Source organism: Neopsephotus bourkii, unplaced genomic scaffold (genome assembly GCF_033783945.1).
Source record: "Neopsephotus bourkii isolate Nb327-2 ecotype Australia unplaced genomic scaffold, CSIRO-AGI_Nbou_v1 NB_1630, whole genome shotgun sequence".
Classification (NCBI taxonomy): domain Eukaryota; kingdom Metazoa; phylum Chordata; class Aves; order Psittaciformes; family Psittacidae; genus Neopsephotus; species Neopsephotus bourkii.
In genome coordinates, this window is record NW_026902105.1 from 490,343 (window position 1) to 512,276 (window position 21,934).

The window sequence follows — 21,934 nt, forward strand, 5'->3', positions numbered from 1 at the left end:
CAAACATCACTATTTCTGATCCTTCAGAGAGACTTGAGAAATGCAGTAATGCTAACTAACTATTGTGTCACACGCAGAGGACAGCTTTGCTGCCAGTGTAGTTGATAGTGATGTAGCTGATATTCCATATTCCCCTAAAGAAGCCAACATTACCTGTTTAAAATGCTTTCTCAAAAATAAAATATTTTGAATTCAGATACTATCCAAACTATACTAGCCTATTTCTTAATGCCCAACAAATGTGTTATTTACGATATATTTTCTAATACTTAAAATTTTATAATAAAGTTCACAATAATGAACAGATAGCAGCGTAGGTTTCAAAAATAATTTTATGAAAAATGATATGTTTTCAAAATAGTCTTATAGGTATCATCTGTCGATTATCTGAAACCCAGAAAATTATTTATCCCGTCTTCAGCTCTGTTGCCCTGCAGAGATGTTCATTTGAAAGCAACACTTTGTTATCAGCTTCTGCTTGCCTGACTATTTATGGAAGTACATTTTAACATGTAATGGAAAATTTAGAGATGAGGAACAGAGGTGGAGAATGAAGGTAATAAAGCCTGTTTATTATGTCTGGGTACTGGCATTACAGCTATTTCAGAACTGAATGAAAAGAGAGGAGAAACAGATGCCAAATGCATGTTTGTTTAGAAGTATTGAATCCCTAATTGAGGCTGGGAGCCGAGGTGTCATTCCCAAAAGCAATTTCAAATTTAGATGCTGCCAGGAAGCGTTTTTTCATTAAATATACTTTCTGTTTTTTCTTCGTTTACCTTCACTTAGGGGTTTTTGGGGTCTTTGAGGGACTGGTTAATCTATTTTTTCCTATAATAAGGGAGATGTTCAGGTCCAGTCTGTTATTTCTGCCACTCCATAATGCCTAGATCCGTTTGTCTTGTTTCTAACAGAAAATAGGTATTGCTGTAGGCAGGGTGGATTTTCTTATCTCCATGCCTTCTTCTGTGTTTTCTCTTAATCAACAGCTGTGTGGCTTCTTGTCCGTCCTACCAGTGTGCTGTGCTGGATGGGGTGTTTCCTGTCAGTGTCAGCAGCACTGTTCAAGACACTTGCCTTTTTGATTGACTGATGGAAAATACTGTTGCTGCAGGGAGTAGTGTGTTAGAAGGGCAAGAGATGAAAGGTAAAAAGCTGGTAAAAAAGACTTCTGAAAGTTGTGAAGGAAAGTCTTAAATTCTTACAATTTTTATACTACTGCTTTGTTGACCAGAACCTTTACTTCTTGGTCCTGTGTGTTTACGTGTGTACCCATAACATGCATAACTAATAATGGGATTGTGGCAGTTTCCCAAAACTTCCTGGAAACATCTTAGAAGAAAGTATCCTCTTGATAGTGTGCTATCCCACCCAAAACTTTCTGGAAACATCTTAGAAGAAAGTATCCTCCTGATAGTGCACTATCCCACTTGCATCAGGTGAACAGAGTGGAAATTCAGTTTTCTCTAAGCTGTATCAGCTTCAGTGTTGAGTGCGTTGATTGTGGGTTTTGGTTTTGTTTGTTTTTTTAAGATTTCAACCTTTTGGACAGAGGATTGCTTATTATTATTTACTTACTCTATTTACAATAAATTAATCTGGCTGGAACAATGGAAGCCACATTGTGGTGTGATTTCTAGGTGATCTTGCAAGGTGAATAATATTAATAGGTTAAAGCTAGGTACTGTAGTAGATAAACATCTTAGGCTTATTACGGCTGATTATTAAAGCTTACTGACAAGACAGAATAGGTAAAATCGCAAAGTGAATTAAATCAGTGTTCTCTTGCTGGTGCTCAGAGACTGCTTAGTGATTGGATAGCTGAGGATTTTGGGGTGTTCACTTCAAAAGCTCATTCTTTAGTCAAACAAGAAAGCTAATATGGGCATAGCATGTGAGACCTTTAAGAAAGTCACATTATCAATAATTTAAACTCTTTATGGTGTAATTTCTATTGTAGTGGCCAGAGATGTGCCCCCTGTGATACAGAGATTCATGTCATCAGTACAAGTTGTGGCTCTCGATTATCAAATGGCAATTCCAAGGTGGAGTACAGGGTCATAAATGAGGCTTTCTGTAAGTCAGGGAAGACAAACTCAGGGATATTCACTGCATTTCAGTCAAGTAGGTTGCCTTGATGCTGATACATACATAATATCAAATGTTATTGTTATTATTGAGGATAGAAATGGCTAAACCAGATTGCCTTTTTGTCAAAACAAAAAAGGCACCAGGAAAGATTTGGTTTGAAGGGAGAAAGTTACTGGATTAAGGTTCCAGAAATAATGTTTTAATGTTTTTCCAAAGGATGTCTGGGGCACAAGACATTTCTCTGAGTGTAGAAGTAAAGCATTTCTACATTCCTTGAGTAGAATAATCTCCTACAGTTTGGGGTTTTTTCTTTTCTTTTTTTTTTTTTTTTTTTCCATTTCATGTGACAGTGCTAAGCTGGTGTCTGAAATTTTCGTTGATTGCTATGTTCTTTTGTCCTGGTGCATGCTATTATGTGCAGTGCCAGCACTCCTTCTTCCAGAGAAGTACTTCTTGTTGGAAGTACTAAAAATAGTTTGCCTGTAATATGTGTGCATCTGATGCCTTCATTTATTTACTTGAGAAACCTTTGGTCATTACCATCTTCCGGTGACAGAGTACCTGTTCTTTTTATTGTCTTGTTGTATTTTAAGTGCTTTTTTTTCTCCCTAGCATGTGAGTTTTATGCACACAGGGTGAAGTGGTAAATACATGTGTTGAGGATTTATTTCTTTCAGTGGGGAGGAGAATGCAGTTATGGTGAAGGTAGTTTAGAACTGATCTCTGGCGGACTTGGAAAACTGATAAACCTGATTCTCCCTTGCTTGATATTCTGCATGCTCTGTTTTGACACTGCAAAACTGTTATACTCCTGAGCAGGCAGCATCTTCTTTCTGCTTTGCATAGGCTTGGGGAATGCATGAAGCATAAAGGCAGCAGGAAGCTGGGTGATAATAGTAGAGATGCAACAGTAATGCTGTAGCATGACAGAAAAAATCAGGAAGAACCACTGGTTTTTTATGAATGCTTTTCACTTATGGGGTTAGTATATTGGCAAGAATTGTTCATAGGAAACATCTCAACAAGAGTCTCTCCTAGGGCAATATTCTGTGGCAATAGGATGCAGCCATACTGTCTTCTGTTCTACTAAGGGACAAGGAAACAATGATAAAACCCTTTTTTTATGGTGTAAGAAGCAGAAACAAGAACAGACCATGTTTTATAAATCTCTGGTGAGCTTGTGGAAGATTCTAGTTATGTTTCATAGAGTTGTGCATGTTGTCTTGCTGCCCTTAGAGATATGAATGTGTGTTCTGAAGGATTTATTTTCTTGCCCTGCACTTAGGGGCTTTCGCTCCAGGATGTCTGTTCATGTTGCTAACTGACAATTCATTATTTTTTACTTTCTTTCTTATGTTCCCTGAAGGCCAACATGCCATACTGCGTTCTACAGTGCAGTCTTTGTGCTCGCTTTTGGGCAAATCCTAGCTGTCAGCAAGAGAACTTGGATGTCCGTAGAAGAAACGGAGCCTGTGGCTTTAGGAGATGATCATACTGTACAGTGGGATTTTGCTACCTGATCAGTGATTACAGAAGTCAGATTTCAGATAACTTCATAATAGTGAGAAATCTGTAGATAATGTTTCCAAAGTCCTAATCTTTATTTGGCTTTTACCAAACCTTTTGCCTCTTTTTGCTTTGAACTGCATGAACCTGTTACTTTCCAGTAGACAGGACTTGGTGTTAAAGTGAAACCTCTGGGTAATTTGACACACCCACATATTGCTTGCTTACAAAGTCAGTAAAATGCTGGCAAGACTAACAAAGGCTTTCTCTACCACCTTCTGGTTTTGACTACTTCCTGTATATATATTCATGTAACTGAAAAGAGTTTCCTTCGTTTAATGTCTAATAATGAACAGAGTGTGTTCTGTAATTTTGTTAGAGGCAGGTAAAGGGCTAGTAAAATCTTTGTCAATAGACTGTTATCCAGAAAGATGTTGTGAGATTAATGGTACTTTTGAAATCCTCATTTCCTTATAGCTTCCGAAGGCACTTTTATCAATGTAGTATTCAAATTTTGGTGTTTTTTTTCTTCTCTTATGGCTCACCCCCTCACCTGACATTACTGACTCACATGGTGGGGCTAGATGGCCACCAGTATCGAGAGTAACATGCTAACTCTGATCTTATTTGGGTACCAGGAGGACCCATTGATTAGATTCAGTAATATTCTGGAGTTAGTAAGATTTAAAGGAACAGTTTTATTCTGCCTTTGTGTTACTGTTTCATGTATATAAAGATGTTGAGCATATAAAACTGCCAAGTCTTGTGTTTCTTGTACAGATCTTTAAGGAGTTACAGCTGTGCTTGCTGTGGGTTGAGCACCAGGAACTTTATCAGTTTTCTGTGATTTCCTGTTTCTCCCTAATCAGCTCCGGCTTTCTTCAGTGTTGCCAGCCCATTCTGAATATGTACAAGTTGCTGTGCCTACAAAAGCACTGTTAGCAAGTTCAGAACCATGACATGATTGTAATGTCTTGATCCATCAATTGCAGGTTCTATTAATATTCTTGCATTATTCAGTTTTCTTGATGACACTGGCAGGTGTCTCAATAGTATATGGCAACTGTAAATGTGGAGAACTGAAGGAAAAGCTGGCAATAAAAATGCAGATAAAGATTGCAGGGAGCAATCTGAGTAATACAATGCCAATGAATTATTTTCACAATGCCTGTATTTATTTTCAGCTGCTGATTAGATCTGAGAAGTCTGTGACTCTCATTTCTGTGTAATTCCCCATGGTTTTTCTGTCTAAGTGCAGCACTGAGGACTTTATCTGGAGTGTTTATCTCCAGAGCATATAAGCATATGGCTCTGGACAGCTGGAAGAGATTAAATAGTACCAGAAGGGTTGTGCCAGAATGGTACAGAATTGGTGTTTGGGGTATCCTAGCCTAATACTCCCCCCCCTTTATTTTTTATTCAAAAGAAAAAAAGAAGAAGAAGAGTAAAGCCTCTGTTTCTTGATGTATTCTAGGACTGACTTCAGTAGTTTCAAGTTACACAGCAACTCACTTTTTGATTTTGGTCCAGGCAATGCTGAAACAGCATGTACAGAGATCTGCTGTATAGACTCACCTCTCTATCCAATTTTATTATTTTCATGTATTGTAAGTGGTTTTAAAGTATTGTTTCTACTTCCTATATTACTCAAGATAATTTTTCAGAGTCTATTTGGTATTGTTCTTAATCTGATAGTGTTACAAGATACTATCTACATACTACAGAAAAGTTTTAGAATATATATGTGGAGACATCATAGCATCCTTCCAGTATCTGAAGGGGGCCTATAAGAATGCTGGGGATGGACTCTTCATTAGGGGCTGTAGTGACAGGACGAGGGGTAATGGGTTAAAACTTAAACAGGAGAAGTTTAGATTGGATATAAGGAGGAAATTCTTTCCTGTTAGGGTGGTGAGGCACTGGAATGGGTTGCCCAGGGAAGTTTGAATGCTCTGTGCCTGGCAGTGTTCAAGGCCAGGTTGGACAGAGCCTTGGGTGACATGGTTTAGTGAGAGGTGTCCCTGCCCATGGCGGGGAGATTGGAAATTGATGATCTTAAGGTCCTTTCCAACCCTAACTCTTCTATGAATCTATGTTATAGTTTTATGATGTAAAAAATCTGAAGTATTCTTTTCCAGGTTTACTGCTGATTTCCAAAGCAAACACAGGTTTATATAGGGACTCTGGCTGAATTTGTGTGTTTCAGAATTTGTCTTATGTATACAACAAAATGTTTTATTTTGATATATAACCTTTTACTTATGTAAAACAAACAGGCTGATAAATAAAGGTGCCATTTGTGAAATATACTTAATGTGCTAGTCAGCTATTAATATCCACAGTCTCTCTGGTTTATACTGCAGGCAAGCAGAAGATTTGGAAATGCTAATTCCTCATTTTGTTTTGCCTTGTGTGCTTAAACGTGATCAGAGGTGTATGGTTTGCTCCAAAATGTTATGATTTCTCTTTACAAGAATGCTTGCATTGTTTTTCAGGGAGTAGGGGGCCTCTCATTTTTGTTGGTTCTTCGAATTCCCACAGTCTTGTTTGTGGTTTCTCCATATGGTAGGGTATTTCTGTGTTACTTCATTAAATGTTGTCTTCACATAGTATAGCCTCACCCTGCTGTGTTAGCTTGACTATGATGCATGTCAGGCATTTAAGTACAACCTGTTTGTATGATGAAACCCCTTATTTATGACACACAGATTTTGACTTGTGTCTTAGGAAATCAAAGCAATGATTGCACAGTTGCTTAGAATTGTTTTCTAAATGTAGCTTGATGTTGATGGCCAACAGTAATAATGGGCCTTTCCCAGTAGAAGTAATGTCTTCGGCCTAGTAAGTGTAACCATTTAAATTACTTTAGTCTTTTTCTCCAACTTTGTTTTCCCCTTCAAACCCAATCAGTCACCTGAGCCCCTCTTACTGTGTCCATCTTGTTGCATCAAATACTAATCCTTTGGTTTTGCTTGCAGGGAAAGGCTAAATGGTGAAAATCTTTCTCCATCTGCTTTATTAAATGAGAGGTGCCATCTCCTGTCTCTGCTCTGCCAGCGATGCCAGCTTTGATTACTTGCATGTTGTCCTTTCCTTCAGGCACCTTATACTTTCTCTCATTTTGTTTCTATATTTAGGAGGATGGTGTAAACCTAAAGCTGTAACTTTGTTCTCTTCCAATTTTCCTTTTCAAATTTGACCTTTGGTTTGGTATTTATAGACCATTGCCATATGTCATTAGCTGGGTAAGTGACGAGGGTATATGACTACTACTAAACTGTTTCACCATTACCTTGCTTTCTTATTGCAAATACTCTGTGAAACAGAGGTGTTGTCTTTGATGTGTTTCTATTTGTTATTATTAAGCAGTGTTGACTGCAATTCCTGGATTTTTAATTTACTGTGATCACAAAAGAAGAACTTTTATTTTTATTCTAAGGATAAGTAACAGAAAGAAGCTACATAATTTCTGATTTACTTATTTCTATTTGTATTTAATCTCATTAGTTTCCTAGTAATAAAAAATATACCTTTACAATAGATATTGAAACTATTGTACTTTTTAGCTCTCGAAAATCCAGATTGATTCTAGGCATTTGTGCACAGGACAACAAAAGATACTTCTGTCGCATTAGAGAGAATAATCATGTGAATTAACTAAAGGCAGGGATGCTGAAGTTCCATTCATCACCCTGCCTTGTGCCCCTGTGGGATCTTGAGTAGCTCATGATTATTTTTCTCTTTCCTGGTTTGCAAGCAGCATTAATATATTTTTTAATGTTAATGTAGTGTAGCATGTGTACATTGTTTACTGTGAAGAAAGCAATATTAGAATCAACTCCTCTAAACTGTGATTAGGTTGTCAAGAGTTTTGGCACAGGCAAAGTATTGCAGAAGCTACTCTTGTAGAGAGATGGTTATATTATTAGATAATAGTGAGTGACTTCTGCTGATAAATAATCTATAAAATAACCATGGGTTTATATTATAAAATAGAAAGTATGGTATTTCGTCAGCTTCTGCTAGATGGACATTACAGGTTGACCTAACAGAGATCTATGGGAAGGCCTTCACAGGAGGTGAATGACAGAGAATGCAGGTCAGTACCTTGGAATACTGTATTTTCAAATGGAAATATTTAAAAGCAATTGGTTGACTGTAGCTCAAAGGATTTGGATTTTGAGTTAAATTCAGTATCACTCACTGTGAGAGTTGAAGCTTCTGGAATGAGCAGGCAGGACCTGAAATTTCATAAAAGTACAAGGGTTTTTCTTAGTAACAGCTCTTTATTGTCAAGAACAACATGAACTTTAGAAATCAGGTCCTGGGATTCAGATGTGATTTTGCCAAAAGTCGGAGTTTTGGAAAGGGTGATCTCACAGGTAGGACACAAGAGGTTGTAGCTGTTCTCCTATAATCCGTGTATGGCTTGCACCTTTTTAGGGAGTAGACTGTGGTCCTCCTTTGAGAAGAGTCTGCGTCTCCCTCTGAGTATCTCTCACTGCAGTCTCCAAAGAAGGAAACAAGAATCTTCGGGCTCCCAGTTTCAGGCTCTGAGAGGGCTGTAGTGGCTGCTGGGGGAATATGGAAGAGCCAGAAAGGGCTGTGAAGGGATCAGGCAGCTTGACTACATGCTCTGTATCTCCAGAAAAGGCATTAGAGGGATCTGTGTTTGTGCTCAAAGGCCAAAGAGGATTCAACATTATCCAGATGCAGTCAGCACCTGGAGTCCCAAATCCTGGGCTGCAGGTTCATCTGAGAGACCATCCAAGGCTTTAACTCCACAAAACTCTATGTTTTTCTCCTTCATCCTTAGTTTATTTAGGAACTCTTTACTTAGTTTATAATGCTGGCAATCTAGGAAAACAGATATACTGTGCTGCAGCATCTGAGAGAATTCTAACATTTCAGGCTTGTCAGAAATGTGATGTGAGTAGGCATAGCCATGAGAAAACTTTAGCAGAGATACTTAGAATTGTAAGTGCAGCTGCAGTTTATGATTTTAGAAGCGTAACTGTTTTTCAGTGCCTAAAATTAGGTTTCAGTCATGTAAATCTTGGTATGGTACTTCTTAGGGACAATCAGTGATGGATTCTTTTAATCCTGTCTCATGTAGAGCATTACTTTTTATTCCTTGGCTATTTCAGTGATAGATAGAGGAATAACTTCAGTTAGTGAAAAGATGGCAGAATCCATGCAAGTGCAAAAAAATGTCGAGGAATTGGAGAACACATCAGACTTCCAGGTAATGCTTGTCCATAGAGGTTTCCTGAGAACGGAAAGGAAAATGTCATTTGTGCCTGTGAGGATCTCCTCCTTAAGGTGTTTAAATTGAAATAACTAGTGTAATTGGTCATGCTTTTAGTGCATTCTTTTTAAAAGAGTGTCAGCTCATCATGCAATGTACTTGTCTGTGTGTCTGTGTGAACAGAAGATGTTTTATTAGCGTTTTTGCAGCCAGGTCACTCAATAGTTTTATAGTTCTGGCAGCAAGAAGTGATAGTATGTGATTTGCAGTGTACCATGGGTCATGTCAACCATCTACTGTTCATTGCAGGTGAACAGTTCAGTGATTAAGTTGTGGATCAAGCACTGGCCTGTTGAACCATGAGTTTTGTTAATGTTGATATTAATCAGTATAAAGGTTACATCACAAGATTCACCGCAGGTCAGTGAACCTTTATCTTCATGTAGATGAAACTATTAAAATCACACTTTGAGGGCTGGCTTTGCAAGCTGCACTTACAGAGCAACTGCCTTAAAGTACACAATGAATAGTTATGAACTGCACGTATTCAGAGTTGTTCTGTTTCTGTTTATAGACAAGTTAGATCTGAAACAAGTACAATTTCCAGTGAATAATTTAAGTAACTCCACTATGCTTACACAAAATTGTGGTAAAGAATATTTGAGCTTGACAGCTGCAAGTTAATTCAGCCTGTGCATATTAGCTTGTAAAACACAGTTCTGTTTCAAAAATTATACAATGCACTTCTAAGTAGATAGTTTTTTAACAGATTTTCTATTTATATTATTTATGAAGTTATATATGTGGTTTCAGTATTAACGTTAATCGTTTACAGTCAGTAAGATAATTTTCCTGCATAGTGTTCTTCAGGGAGCAAAAAACATTCCTAGTTAGCATTTGAACATTGGGAGAAAATTCCTACTTTTTATTCTGTTACTGTCTTGTAGCATTGCAGTAGGTGGGCTTCAGTGTGTTCATATCTTGAGCTCTAGGGCTCTGGTGTGTTCACAAATCTGTGAATGCAGGCAACTGGCTGCATGTCCTTCATTGTGGAGGCTTTCTGAACAGAAGAGTGACACCCAGCACAGACAGGTGAGGAGGAAGTGGGGAAACTCATGGTTGGCCCACTGACAGTCCTCTTCTGGAGCTACCAGAGGTTTGCTCATAGAGCTGCAGAATTCCCATGGCAGTCAGTTTTCAGGTGGTCTGAAATCTTAGCATGTCCCTAAATCCAGTTCTCCACCCCCACAGCTCATCTGATCTGACTGGTTGTGTGCCCCTGTGTCTTGGTAAAGATCCAAAAAGCATTTGTGTATTTAAATTTATGTACAGACTATGAAAGTCATGATCATTATTGTACATTCCATCAAAAGCCTCCAGCCTGCTACCTTTTTTCCAACATTTTCCTCACCAACATGGATCAACTAATGAAAATGAAAGAAAATTGTATTGTTTTAGCCTGTCTTCCAGCAGAGACTCTCCTAGGTGCTCTTTATTAGATATTAAAGAAATCTATAAAATGTAAGAGTGGGATTGAGAATAATCTTTTCTCTCCCCTTCAGAAGATGATGAAGGAATTGGTATATGTCCAGGACTGAATAGGAAGAGCACAAACCTTTAAACAGTAAGCAAAATAATATGACTATGCAGTGTGTATCGAAGAGCACAAAGAAAGAATGTAGTATGTATTAAAAACACTTGACAGTGATTTCTATTTTCCTTTTGAGGAAGGAAAATGACTTGAATTATCAAGACTTAACTGTTTTCTTGGGAAACCCCTGCATTCACTTCATCATGGCAGCTGCTGTTCTTCCTTCATGCTCCCAAAGAAACCAGCAGCATGGGAAGATACCCAGAACTGATTCAGTCATTCTGCAAACCATGGCTTGCACTTGAAAGATACTTTGTTTCAGTCTGACATTCTTCTTTTCCTAGACACAACAATAATTGCTAGGAAAGGAGCTTTTCAGAGGAAATACATACCTATTGGGATATTTTGTATTTCATCTGATGTAGATTATGAAGTTTTGGGGATAATCTGTCACAGTCAACAAATGCAGGTGGGGAACAAATGCTCACTCTTGGCATGACGTTTTTTTGTGCTGCCAATATTTAGTTCTAGTTCACAGGTGTTACAATATTATAATAAGTTTTAAAAAGATATACTCTTGCTAAAAGACACTTTTCTGTTTGCAGTGGATTTCAAGTTTGAGACTAAAAAAATTCAGGGTGTATCTGACTTTGGAGCAACATACAAGACTTAGATGAGCTTTGAAACTAAAACCATACCATTTTATTGGAGAATGAGTTTATCAAATCAGTGTAATATGCTATTAAATAAAGTATTCTTATCACTTAAGCTTTTACATTGTATTTTACATTGTGTGAGTGTTGTATAATATGTGAACTAGATAGGCAAATATAATGATGTTAAAGTAATTCCTTTCATGTGGCAAATCTCTCATTTGAGGGAAAAATGAGTAGTATGCTCACCGTGTTGTTTTTGCTAACATATTTTTTATTCTCTTGACTGAAATAATCTTTTTTTTTACTTGAACAGCAAAAGTGTTGGGTTGTTTAATAGAACATCAAAAAGTTTAATATGATATAGAAATTAGATCTGTGGGAGTAAAAAAAGGATTTAGGCAGTAAAGATGTTTCAGAGTTTCAGTTTTCTTCAGAAAGTGTAGGGGCTCACCCTGACAAGTGTCTTGCAGTAGGTTTTTGTTTGCTCACTGCTGAGCAAACTTACTCACTGGGACTGAATCCAGTCAAGACCTTTACTATTTCTTCAAATATCCAGCCAGTTTTCAAAGCCTTTCACCTTCCACCCACTTCTATTGAAGTAGTGGAAGATTTGCCACTGTTTTTCAGTGTAAGCGCAGTTATACTCACAAACAGCAGAAAAGATTGCTAGATTTCTCCATTTCCTCTCTCCTGTTCCACTCCTGGGATTTATATCCATGCTATCTATGGTGATAATACCTAAGTTATTTTGCTGACTAGTTTTTTGCTTTTAAAAGCTTTCCACTTTTATCCATCTACGTAGTTGTCTTTGTTGCTAACGTACTGTTCTCCTGCTGTCTTCAGACTTGTTTCTCCGTTGTCATTCTTATTCTACTTTGTGGTTTGATTATGTTTTTTTGTCTAGATTGTCCTTGTATTCCTGTTAATCCTTAAGTCTTACTTTTCACACTTTAAAATTGTTTCTTCATAAGGCTTTGTTTTCATTGCCCCAATCTATTTAGGGAAAAGTTATTCCTAAATGTTTGAGTTTGATAGGTTTATATTTTATTTTTAAATGGAGGCAGTGTCCAAGGTGTGTACAGCTCTGAATGGTGTGTGGCATGGAGAAGGAAGGGAAGAAGAAAAGCTCCATACATATCTTCTTCTGTGAGTTTGAAACTTCCCCTGCTTCCTTTCAGACTTTGAACCCCTTATTTACCTCTAGGTCTCTGATAAAAAGGAAGACCTTTTACGGTGGGTAAGACCAGTATCTTTATCCTTTTCCTTCAGCTCAATGAAAGTGTTGGCTGGATGTTACCCTTTATCATGACCATCTTTTGAAAGGAGGCTTACTCCTTGTAGTGTCTCATAATACATTGTATTCAATGCCAGAGGAGACTCAAGTTTTAGTGTGATTTAATGTGTATGGGAGAGCTTGACCTTCCTCACTATTTAGTGTCTGCAACAAAAAAGGGGCTTGGAAGCACTGATACGATGATCAATCTTAGCCATAAAGCTCTGATACCTTTTCACCCCTGTTTGTGTGTGATAATTTAAATGTAAGAACTTATTATGAATAAGTACAACCATCACTACATGAGGGAAGTATGAAGGCCAGATCAGTATTTTAGACAGCTAGCTGTTATCTAGTTTGCTTATGTATTGCTATCCCTGTAGTGCTTCTTTGTCTGATTTTTGGCTTTCAAAATAGAGAAAATTATTTTTCTTGGTGGTGGTTTTTTGTTTGGTTGGGTTTCGGTTGTTTTTTTTTTGTTTGTTTTGTTTGGATTTATTTATATCCTTCCTATAAGTACAAGGCTGATTTTTCGTTTGTCCTGTGTGATCGCTAGTCTCTGGTGATGGAGGGGTCACTGAAGATATAAATATGGCTCCTGCTCAAAGCTGAGGAGCCAAGAGTTCAACAAAAAATAAAAAGAAGCCCCATTAAGCCAGAAGCCTGCAGGTGCTGGCAATTAGGATTGTCACTGGGGTTCCCTCCAAGAGCCCTCTGCTAACATGCCTATGGTAGTGTGCAGCCGGCAGCTGTGTTCTCACAAGGTGGGGGTGTAAACACAGGAGGGGGAGCTTGCTTGTTCATATTGAGCAGGAGGAGGCCAAACAGGTGTATGACTTCAGTGGTTCCCTCAAGGTATTGTCAGCTGCCGGAGAGTCATCTCCAGGTCTTTAAGATGCAGAAGGTTTCTTTTTCAGCTGAAGAGCAGCTGATGCGAGCCTCTGCTTCTCACAGGCATTTGGAAAGGATTGTGCAAACTTTTCTACTTTCCCAGCAGTTGGATAGTCCTGGGGTGGAATTCATTGGACTTGCTTCATTTGATCATTTTACCACTCACAGTTGTGTTCTGCTTCGTGTTTGCAAAATCGTATCTAATCTATGCTATTTTTAAAAAACTTCTGTGTTTATCACAGAATTCCCTTGGTGCATGTGGTACTGAAAATTATAGCAAAATGCATATACATGTTAGTTGCATTCTGTAACCTAGCATGTATGTTATTACGTCAAAGCTATTATGCTTGTTTGGTAAAGCCTTATTTTAATGAGTGCCTAGCGCTGATTAGATGCAGTATTCTAAATGTTAGTTTAAATGGAGTCCATGTGGTAGCAGTCATGCTGTACTATTTTTTCAAAGGGAGTTTTCATTGGTAAGGCCGATAGTTTCTGGAGTCTCTTACACTTCATTACATCTGTGCAGATGCTACATCTATTAAAGGCTGGTACAAAGTAATCTGGAAGAGACCATATGGCTAGACTCCAAATATTCTATCCTTGATAACAGAGTGCTACATTATTTAATTCCATATTTGTGCCACATTGCATTTTTGCTCCTTAGTTTCTTGAAATTTTCTGTGTGTATTCAAATTTTGTTTCAAAGTTAGGTGTCTTGGTATTATTTCAACCTACTGTAAACCAACAAATCAAATCCTACAAAGCCAAAAAGAAGCAAACAAAGCAAGAGAATCTTGGGATAAATGATGACAGAAACACAAAATGAGGCTGAATTTATTTCTTTCATATTTTGCCAAGTGGCTGTAAATGGGGAATAATCTTGATTTTATTTTTAAAGACCTAATTATTCTGAAAAGATTAACTGTACTTTTGAGTTTTGACTAATTCTGTTACAGTTTGGCCTCTCTATCCAGATAATGGTGAGAATCTTGAAAGAACGTAAACAGTCTGAGTGAAGACAAGGACAGGTTTTGTTTTGTAAGGACTTTATGGTGCTGGAAAAAGGGATTTAGTTTAATGGAGTTCAGCCCTTCCTGTACTGCATTTGATGAAGAGAAGGATACAGGAGTGGGGCACTTATGAGTAGGTATTCTCTGTAGCTAAATGTGAGATCAAGTTATACAGTTTTCCTTCTGTTTTGCTACAGAATGTTTCATCATTCCTTCAAAATGTAAAGCTTTGTATATGAGGAGGTTTTCTGTGATATGTAGAATATACAAGTGAAAAAACAGAACCGAAGTATGAGGGGGATGTGAGCCTATTACTGAGAGTTAAAGCTGTGATCTAGTTATGGCTATAGCTAGAGATGAATTTAGTCATGGTTCCATTCTGGAATTTATTTTAAGCTTTAAGTCAACGATAACAAACAGCTGACCTGATATGAATGTTGAGATTACATGTGGCTGGTAAAGTGGCTATGGTATGGGTCCTGTAGAAAACAGGCAGCTCTGTATGTAAATAGTCTCACAATGTGTTTGTATGAGTGAGTAAACTAAAGATACTTAGACAACATTCATTTTGTATTTCCCAACCCTAGATTGCTTTATGAGATAGATGTGAAGAATTGTGCATTGGGGTGTGTATATTCAGCCACACATTGTGGCTGAAGTAGGTCTTTGTAAGCTTTCATATAATCAAATTTTGTTTTGCTTTCTTGTAGTCATATTAGAGTTTTTGTAATGTCATGCTTACTTCTTCCTTTAGGATATTGATGTCTTTGCCTGAGGCTTCAACTTGAGATATGTTTTCCATCAGAGCATCCAGTTTAGCTTGGTTCTTACACAGTTCATTTGCCCTTGGGCATTTTGGTTTATCTTAGAAATAAGGTAGGTAGTAGTCCAGGAGCAAAGTAACGAAGCATGCAAGCTCAGCTACCACAGTAACAAGAGCTAGAACTGACCTGATACCAGCAGCACATATTTTCATCCATGCATTTTAATGCCTTCACGTTTGATTATGTTACTCAGAAGAGAAACTAACTAGCTGCCTCTTGACTTTTTTACCCTTCCTTTACACTTTTCTGTAAGATGGAAGCCACATCTGTCATTTGATGTGCACTTCTAAGAGAGAAAACTTTCCAAGATGTGAAATCCACAGATTCATCAAAAACAAAACCCAACCATTTTGTTTATCTGAGTCTTGTCAGCTGTTGAACAGGAATATCAAGCCCAAATGATGATCAGTTTTTATTAATATTAGTAAGTTCATAAAGGAGTAATCTAGCGAGATGATGAGGTGATCCAGTAGATATAAATCAGAAGAACCGCGCACCCTCTCCTCTATTGAACATCAAACTATGGCGTTGGAGTATGGGGGTGTTAGGTACTGAATGGGCTAATTACCCTGAAAGTTTTGCAAAATGAATTCAGGCTTCGCTGCATGACATTTTTTGGAGTGAGTGTGGGCTTCAAGCAGCAGAAGCTAACATCATTCCTGGGTGTCAGGAAACACCAGAGGTGCACCTTGCTTGCCTGTAGCTACCGATGCTGCAAAGATAAATGTTGATTCTGAGTCAGAATCAACTTTGTGATCTCCCTAGCTGGTTTTACCTGATGCTTTTTTTCTTTTTTTTTCTTTTTTTTTTTTTTTTTTTAAGGAGCAGGGAATGGCAAATACAAGTCAGATTTAATTTTTTCTTCTTTTTTTTAATAAAATCTTTTTTTTTTTAATAAAGAATAGCTACAAATCCATGTTTATTCAGACTCAGTGAAAATAAACATTTTCCTTACCCACCAATACCAAAATTCCGAAATTCCTTCTCCCGAACTACATCCTCTCCACCCTGTTTTGAGTCAAACTCAGGACAGCTTCTCTTCATTTTCATCTGCTGCACACAGAGTCTGCTAGTAATTTTTTTTCTGTTTTGTTCGGTTAAGTCTTGCTCAGGTCTTGTCATATGGTCAGCAGCCTTTCTGGTTTTTGGTTATCTCTGCATAAAAGTGGCTTAATTACTTACTGATTTTTTTTTTACGTAGTCTTTGACACTTTATTAAGTGATTTACTAAGTAGATATACTGAACATATGGTGTGTTTTGCATGCATGTAAACTTTGATTGGGTATATCCTAGGATGTTGAGTGTCTGCCACAAATATTCTCTATGCGAGTTCATCTTGCAGTGTTAAGAATGCACAGTACTGTGATATTGCCTTGAGTCTTTGCACTGGTAATGCTTAGAATCCATTTCCCTTTTTGTAACAATTGTTTTTTTCACAATCATCCGTTCCCTTCATGTCCTAGTATCAGCTGAACAGTCATTGGCTCTGCCTGCCTGTTCCAAAATGTGTTAATTTGGATTGCTGGGTTTACCTTTATAATCTTGTCAAAATAGCAGTTTGAGCATAAAAATGGCACAACTACTAGCTGACTTCAAGGTTTATTTTTCAGGCTAGCTGGGTTATATATTGTACCTGCAAGCGTTCATTCATTTGAGGTGTGTAAGAATGCATGCATTTTAGTGGGCTGTCAGAAGCTTTATTCACAGTTGTGGTGGAGCCTTGGGATTGAGCATCTGAAACAAATGTAATTGCTACTTATACTGCAGAAACAAATACAGGTTTAGGGGGTTCTTTTGTTGAGCATCTGGGAAATAACCAGGAGAGTGAAATCAATGATACAGCTTGACTTACTGTAGTTCAACATACATGGCATGTTAGTACTAAGACAGAATCTTGCCAGAAGACACAGATGAATGGATTCATTTCAAATGAGTAGAAACTTCCGTTAAATGTAGGGTTTTTTTCCTAACATTAATACATGAAATTGTCATATCTCTTTCTTTTCTTTCTTTCTTTTTTTTATCTCCCCCCCCGCCCCCCGTGTGTTGTATATTCTGTGGATTTTTGGAATGTCTCCTGGCTAACATGCTGGCTTTACCCACAAACATTTAAAGAAATATTAAACATATGCAGCAAATTGTTGCAGTTTTAAAGTGGGGGTGAGAGGGACATTTTTTTCTTGTTTCTTTATTACAAGGACAAAGGGAATTAAAAACCCTCAGTTTACTTATCTACATGAGTTTATCATGCTCAGAGGACTATGTGGCACAAGAAATGCTGAGTGCCAGGGTAACTGTTATTTACAAAGGCAGCCATGGATCACCCAACCTGCAAAGCTGACGAGAAGAAGGCACCACCCTTCCTATGAGGTTCAGCTGTAAACAACTGGAAGCAGTAATGTCCTGAACTGTTGCCACCTAATAAACAGATCTGTCTATGCTCTGAAGCAGCTCCCCTAAGACCTCTGTCATATATGTCTCTGTATTTTCTTTACAGATACATGTTTTTACACATCTACTCTGTTGGTTATGTTATTGATTACAACATGATGCTATTGTTCATAAGGATTTATTCTTCTAAATAAACAGAACTGAATGAATAATCTCTCACATTTTACCTAATCTATATCCTTACAAAGTGGACTTCTCCCTTCCTTCTTACCAGATCTCCAGGCAGTAAGCATGTTCTTTTTTTCCCCTCATTTTTGAAAACTTAAAAGGGTGTTTGGACCAGATGACGTCCGGAGTTCCCTGACAACCTCAGCTGTTCTGCAATTCTGTTATCAATATATGGATAAATAGCATTAAAATTTCTAGCAGCTGATGTGAAGAATGTCTGTAATCTGCTTTGAAAGCTTCAACTGTAGCTTTTCTTCATAGGGTAACATGTAGGTAGAGACATGATTTAGCTTTAGGTTTCCTTTGGAGACGTAATTCATGGCATTTCACTGATGAAGTCAGAATTTTGTAACAAACAGAGAAATAGCATATTCATAAGAATATTGAAGAAGCCTCTAGGTGTCTGAACATCTTATGTGTTTTGAAAACAACACTGTAGTAGTGACTAAAATGTGAGAATTACGAAGGAGACCTGAAATAAAAGGTTGCAGATATATTGTTTCAGCTTACAGATTTATTGCAGAGGATGGCTAGTACTGGAGAACTGCTTGGTTAGAGTTTTACCCTAATATTTCAATGCACAGTTCTAAGCTTATTTTAGGATTTAGGACAACTAATTATATACCAGTCAATTTCAGATCATTATTGCAGTATCAGAATTGTTCTCAAGTGTCCATTGAGCCTGTCCTTGTGAAACAAAGAGTTTTTTTATTCCCTTTTTTCCCCCCTGTTTCTGAAACAAAGTATTCTTATTCCCATTTTACAAGTGGGAAATGAAAGCAAGGAATGATTTCATATTGGGAGTATTTGCAAATTTGGGCATACATCTAGAACCTGATGTCTCTTTTCCCACACGTTTTTATTCCACTGTATCTGGCTTTATATACAACTTCACTTTAAGAGCATTGACTTCAGCTGCAGCTGTAATGCTCAGTGCTCCTGCAAGTCAAATCCAAAGATCGTAACAGACGACCAGAAAATGAGGAATATTAAATAATGGCCAAATGTGAAATAACACTGAAGGAACCTATTAGCAGTCCTGTGATGTCAGATGCAGAATCACTCACTCCAGTTAGCTAGGCATGCAACAGTGGTAGAAAGAGCCTCTGGAAGGGAAATAAGTTTTAAATAAGGGAAATAAGCTTTGAATAGTCATGAAAATGTTTGTAGCTTTCTTAGAGGAAAGAAGTAATCACTCCATATTGCACATCAATGTCAGAGAAACTTTGGGATTGTTTTTGTATCACTTTGTTTCCCCTTTTTCAGATTTCCATAAGGCATAGCTATTCCTAAACGGAAGACACTGAAGCCTTACACCTGGTGGTGTATATTTTTCTTCTTTTTTGCATGATTTGTGTAAAATTAACTGGGAGTTTGGGATGTTTTTTTTGTTTGTTTGTTTAGTTCTCTTGTGTCTACAGGTAGTGGTGAAATCTCAAGTGTACTGAGACGAAATAAATGCTTTTTATTTTTATAGTCTTATTGTCTTATTTTTCCTGAAGTCCCTCATATTAGTGCTCTTCAAAAGAAAACTTCAGTCTGATGTCAAAATAATTGAAGTAGTGACTTTTAATTTCAGTACTTGTCACAGGCAAAAAGTGCACTTCTTATAAACGGTTCACTTTTCATTGCTTTTCTTCTTGATAAGGCAGTGAAGTGAGTGTGGTATCGGAGTATTTAGTACTGTTATGTAAAAGCATGACAATGACCAAAATAGAGCTGACACAGAGTGGCTTTCTAGACAGAGAGAATGGGGTACAGTCAGATATTCTGATTAGCATAAGAACACAATTTGAAGAACACTTGAAGGTTTATTAACATAAATATATCCTTATTTGAGAGTCTGCTGGGGATGGTACTGAAAGTTTTCTTTTTAATAATCCTATGATAATGATAATAACTCACAGAGATAAGTTGTTGTCACTGTCCTTTGATTTTTATTCTCACAGCCCACATACTGGGTGGCAGTATTACCAGCCTGGTGTGCCCCGGATTCCCACTGCGTGCATCTCTGTGGAAGATGCTGAAATGATGTCACGAATGTCTCTCCGGGGCATTAAGATCATTGTGCACCTGAAGATGGGGGCTAAGACCTATCCAGATGCTCCTTCTTTTAACACTGTGGCAGAGATAGTTGGAAGCAAGTACCCAGAGCAGGTGAGTGAGAATATATCAAAAGAAATTTATTTTGCTCTTTAAAAATATAGAAAAAACCCCCACAAACCCTCAAAGAAATCCCTGTCCTAAGAAATCCCCCAAACTGGTAACTTCTATTCACCTACTCTTCTACATCTCAGACATCTTCAGCTCTTCAGTCTTTTTCAGGTAGCGGGTTTGAAACAACAGGCTCAGTTCTAACATACCAAGATACATGTAAGAATTACTGTGATCTAAGAACAGGAAATTCAATTAAACTGTACTCAATTCAGCTTCCTCCTTTTTGTTTCACTGGCTTAAAGTTCGTTTTAAATAGTACCATCTGCATAATCATACAAAGAAGCATGTATGTAAGCAGCAGTGAAATCCTAGCACTGTAATGAATACAGTTACTGCTTTAATTAACAAGTAGTAAGTAAGGTTGCCATAATGATTTGTGCTTGGGGTTGCCTATTGTTCTGTTAATAATCTTCAAGTGTTTTTTTGACCAGGCAAAAAAGCAAGGTTCTGTGGTCCAGAAACAAAATTGTTTGTCTGAGTTTTTTCTCTAATGTAAAAGTGAACGCAGGATGTCAGTTTACCTTTTCTGAAGATGTTTTTATTTTGTGCAAATCATTGCTGTGTTTAGCAGGAGTTGTGTGTGTGTCAGTTTGGAGGAATAAACCATCTCTGATCTGCTCTAAAAAGTGTCTGCAAATTCTGTTTGAATACTAGGTAAGCCTGAATTGTTGGTTTCCATTTTAAGACTTTTCTTCTTGTTTTCTATTTTCTCACAACTTCTTAGCCAAAAATCATACAAACTAAATTAATGGTGCTGAAGGATTTGTGTCTGGTATGAGGTCTTCTGTGTCAGCTTACAACATGGAATGATTTTTCTGGCAGTATGGTTTATTGTGAAACTGCTGATGCCACTTCAGTTACAGCAGCACTGGAACTGTTGCTAGAGTACATCTACTGAGCCACAATTCTTTCTTAAACACTGTGGTTTTCTGACTTTAATGGAAAATAAGAGTGGCTGTCTCTGTCCTTTAAACCAGGCATAGTTCTTAACTACCATCTCAGAAAAGATGATAAATCTTTTCTGTAGCTCTGGCTTGTGGTGTCTGGAGAACCTCAGTGTTCACATGCATATACGGTTTCAGAAGCATTATCACTGGCCAGAGGAAAAGTAGATACCCTTATGGTTGATGGTTTATATACTATCAGCTATGAGTCTAGCATCATGAAATGCATATTTACCAAGTTGAAGATGATGCTCAAACTTCTAAATTAAGGTACAATTAATTTAATTTTATATCATCTGAATTTTTATCCATGCCTCTAGCCAGGTAATAGGCTACCTTTCCTGAATTATGTTTGGTGTATTTCAGAGTAAGATATTTCAGTTCAGGTTATGAAGTGTCCAAATGCAACTTTCAGAGATGTCTTAAGGTGCTTGCCTGCATTTGATTTTCTCTTTATTGGCCTGCTCTGTTTCTTTAAGTAATGAAATGGGTTGGGATCTCTTTGCTTCTTCAGAGAAACTCAGTTTTTTGAAACACTGGGTAAAGACTTATTTACAAGCCCCCTGCTGATGTTAATGGGAGTGGTAGTGGACACACTTTGAAAATGTAACCAAGAAACAGAAAAATAAAACAAGTGAATGTTTAGGTTTTTTAGCACTCAGTTCCTCTCAGAGCCTCAATAGGTTCTTCATCACACTCATTCTACTGTGTTACTCTGGTAAAAACGGGAACCATCTAGCTATTTAGGCAATAAAATACATTGTGGACCCAAACTCTTACAATGTCTTTTATGCCAAAGTATTTCAAAATGCAGTACAAATCCGGGGGAATAGAAAGGTGCCATTTCCACGGGCCAAAATTCCAGTGTAAGTTTTGAATTGGAAACAAAAGCAAATCTGGATCTCTGAACTCTGGGTGAAAAATCAGCAGCGGGTGGTATCACTCTTAGAAAGGTCAAAAGCGAAACAGCTTGAAACTAGGCTGAAGCCTGGGAAAGGTAACTGGTCACAGGTATTGCAGCAAATTATACCTTAAAAAAATGGAACTTAATTGAAAACAAGGG

At 37.6% G+C, this 21,934-nt stretch overlaps 1 protein-coding gene across 1 annotated transcript in view; it reads left to right on the top strand.

The window, feature by feature from the left end:
- CPQ (carboxypeptidase Q) overlaps positions 1–21,934 on the top strand; it is a 130,024-nt gene that overhangs the window by 13,507 nt on the left and 94,583 nt on the right. Inside the window, exon 3 of the mRNA XM_061373193.1 lies at positions 19,660–19,867. Within this exon, the coding sequence (XP_061229177.1) occupies positions 19,660–19,867 (208 nt within the window). The remainder of the gene's footprint in view (positions 1–19,659; positions 19,868–21,934) is intronic.